Raw genomic sequence first — 3,708 nt, 5'->3', positions numbered from 1 at the left:
TGATATGTAATTTACAATATTATATATATATATATATAATTCTTTGGGAAAGGATACCACTCCAATTCCCTCTCATTTTAAGTCGGATCTATGACACATGGTATTAATTTGATTTTTGAATACCACGTGTCTTACATCTAAAATGAAAATAAAAGAAAACTGGAGGATTAAATAGAATACGTATATAAAAATTAAAGCCTATCAAGACCTCTATATTGTAATAAGTCATTTACCGAAATATATATTCTTCTCTAAGAAAATACAATTCAAACCCATAGTTTAAGGGTATAAAAAAATTATTAATCAGTAGGAATATTACAAGTTAAACCTTATAATTAATACTACAAGTTAAACCTTATTTTTTGAGAGAGTTTTAACTTATGGCATTTGCTCCTAGTAATAATGTCCTCCACATTTAATAGACCTTATAGTTTTAAAAGTAATAACCTATAATTAATACAAGTTAAACCTTATGGTTTTAAAAGTAATAAACTAAACTATATAGTGTCCCTCACATTTAGTAGACCTCACGTACCTATACCGCTTACACATGGTGAGATAATTTTTCCTGTCGTTGGTACACAAATCATTGGATGAAACAGATGCATTGAGCTCGGTTATGCATATGCATGCTTTTGATTTGAATTTCTGAGATGTGTGAATTATCTAAAAGTATGATTTGCTTATTAATTCTTCTAAGATGATATTAGGTCAAAATACTACTAGATTAATTGCACCACTTTCAATGTCCAAGAAAATAGTCGAGGTCTAGATATCCTTACTTATCAAAAAAAATAATCTCACATTTTAACAAGAAAAGTGTTATACTCATAACATTTTCACAACAAATCATAAGTGATAAATTTATTGGTTCTAATTTAAATCTACAACTTAAATTACTTTTTTGTCCATCCATAACAACCTACCATTTAAAATTTTTTGTATAAGTGTTATAAAAATGTTACGGGCATAAAGCTAATATGCCATCTTAGAATACGCCAATCTGACCGGGTCAAAATTGAAACCTTGAACAATAGTAAAACTACTCTAAATAAACAACCATTTAAAGAAGTCAAACAACGAGTCCCAACAATCAACATACAACCTTTAACAAGAGTCAAAGCTACAACCCCAATTAGCATCACGATGTATAAGATATTCTGGACAACTATTTCCTCATCAAGCTCACACGGAGTTCTCATTGCCACGCTTCAAAATTAGATCCCGCAATTATCCAAGGAATCGTATGCATTGAGCATGATGGGAACAAGTTATCTTTAATTAAAAATAAATCTAAATGGAAGGGAAACAAACAAACAAAAAAACAACCAAAAGTTGCGAAAAGAACCAGAATGCTTAAGAAGCAAATGCCCAGCTAGAACCACAACCACATTTCGGCAGCAAAAATGCAACTGTTAAAACCTCCAAAGCTGCTTAAATTTAAATTCAACGTTCAGAGCCACGAGTAGGGATCCTGGATGATGACCATGTTGACCTTGAGCCACCACCCCCACCAAAGGAGGATCCACCAGAGGATCTGCGGTCATCACTGCGCCACCTGTCACCTGCTTGAGACATTCGATCATCCTGTCTGCTGCTACTGCTACCCCACCGATCAGATTCTGGGGGTGGGGCCTGGCCTGAGCTCTCTGATCCCCGCCTAAACCTGGGGACATATTTTCCAGAGGATGGTGCAGCTGCTGCTGCGGCTGCAGCAGGAGCCGGAACAGCAGCAGATCCTGTATCCAATGGGCGGGGTGAAGTAGGAGGTTGAGAAGGTTTTAAAGGTCCCTCAGTGGGTCTCCCCAAAAGTGCTTCTCTCCTTAACCTCTCTTTTTCTTCCAGCTCTCTTTCTCTCTGTCTCTGTTTTTCAGCAATCTCATCCAATTTTGCTTGGCGTTCAGCCTGCTCTTTCCTTTGCCTCTCAGCTTCTGGAAGTTCCAAAACAGCAAGAAACATACCATTAAAATATACTAAGAAAGATAAACCATTTGTGCATGCACAAACAAATGAAATGTAGGATCCAATAATTCTTTGCATCAGGAAATAACTAGGTAATCAAAAATTACAACATTAAAAAAGTAGTTAGTTTCTTTACCATTTGGCTAAAATATCAAAGCTATTCACATATTATCTGATGGTGACTGGAATGATGCCCTTTTTTTAGCTTAAAACTGGAAGAAAACAGAGAGAGAGAGAGAGAAGAGAGAGAAGAGAAGAGAAGAGAAGAAAGTTGTATGATTTGAACAAAAGTCTCTCACCTTCACGCTTCTGTGCTTCCTCCTCCTCACGCAATTTTTTCTGTCTCTCCTCTTCTAAACTCAAATAAAATTTCATTTTCCTCATCTTCTCTCTTTCTTGTCTCCTGGACATCAAAATTTGTGCGATCTGCTCCTCTCTCTCTCTTCTCAACCTGGTAAATTCATCCTGCCGGTGACTTACAACTCTTTCTTGAAATATTTCCTGCACAAACAATTTAAGATTCCGTAGTTAGTCGAAGGTACAGCTGAAAACTGCCCAAATGTCATCGAGTAGACACATTGTCAGCCAAGTCTGTCCAGGTAAAGATAAGCCATGTCATGAAAAAGAAGATCAAATAAGAACATAAGAAACATGATCTGAAAAAAATTCCATGGTAAACTATGGGAGCTGATAAGTAGGAGTCCTCAAAATCACTTCCAAGACCCACTCTGTTTATAAGTGATATGTTGGCAGTCTTTGAATTTTTCAAGTAAAGTTCTCCAGATATGTCATTTTCTGTACTTTCCTATTCTTTGAAAAGGGCATAATGCACTCATGGGATTTGGCAAATGATTACAAGTTAAGACAACCAGGTACTGACCTTATTGTTCTTAATGCGAGCCAGCCTCTCCTTCTCCTTTACCTCTTTATCATGGCGCTGTTTGCTAAGCTCAATCTCTTGCTGCAGAGTAGAACAGAACACCCAGTAAGTTTAACATCTGGGGTTCAATATAAATTTCTTTTGTTGAACAAAAAATGAGGTGCCAACCAATTTCAAGCACATGATACATATGTTACTATTTCACATATTAAATAAAGGATACCAAAAGAAATAACATCCAAGCCTTACTCCCAAAACTCTGGGGACGGCTATTCCCAACGAACTAATCCAAGTCAACTTTATGTATTCTTTTCCACAATTCTATCATATATCCAAAATTATACTCTGTTACCCCCTTAATTAGCATGTCATTTTTTAACTACCTATACTAATGTTATTTTAGGTCTTCCTCTATTTTGTTCATTTCTCAACTTGAATCAACACACTCACTCTTCCTCATTATTGTCATTAATTCCTCTCCTCTGCACATGACCATACCCACTCAAGTGACTCTCTCTCCTCTTTTCCTCAATAAGGGTAACCCCAATCTTTAAAAAATTCTTCATTTCAGGTGCCACAAATATGCAAGTAAGCAATCAGTTAAGATACTTTAGAGAATTTAAAATTACCTGTTGCTCGTGCTCATGTAGAGCCCTCTCTTCCACTATACGCTGTTGATAAGCAGCTTCAACCAGGGGAGCAGCCTCTTCTCTTTTCGCTCTCTCCAAATAATCCATAGTCTTTGCAAGTTTCTGCAATTTCTTTTCCATTTCCTGCCTTTCTCGGAGTTGCTCAGTCAGAGTCAACTCCATCACACTCTGCTTCGTAAGTTTTTCCTGTATACAGAAAATGTCAATACTTACCCC

At 36.6% G+C, this 3,708-nt stretch overlaps 1 protein-coding gene across 1 annotated transcript in view; it reads right to left on the bottom strand.

The window, feature by feature from the left end:
- Positions 1-1,018: 1,018 nt before the first annotated feature.
- Positions 1,019-3,708, bottom strand: part of LOC136062736 (eukaryotic translation initiation factor 3 subunit A-like) — a 9,736-nt gene continuing 7,046 nt past the window's right edge. The window contains exons 4-7 of the mRNA XM_065762208.1: positions 3,472-3,702; positions 2,843-2,923; positions 2,262-2,463; positions 1,019-1,931 (exon numbers count right to left, since the gene is read on the bottom strand). Of these exons, the coding sequence (XP_065618280.1) occupies positions 1,447-1,931; positions 2,262-2,463; positions 2,843-2,923; positions 3,472-3,702 (999 nt within the window). The 3' untranslated portion in view covers positions 1,019-1,446. The remainder of the gene's footprint in view (positions 1,932-2,261; positions 2,464-2,842; positions 2,924-3,471; positions 3,703-3,708) is intronic.

This window comes from Quercus suber, unplaced genomic scaffold (genome assembly GCF_002906115.3).
Source record: "Quercus suber isolate HL8 unplaced genomic scaffold, Cork oak 2.0 scaffold_447, whole genome shotgun sequence".
NCBI classification, from domain to species: Eukaryota; Viridiplantae; Streptophyta; class Magnoliopsida; order Fagales; family Fagaceae; genus Quercus; species Quercus suber.
The sequence above is the reverse complement of the archived record's forward strand: the minus strand, read 5'-3'. Positions and strand labels throughout refer to the sequence as shown.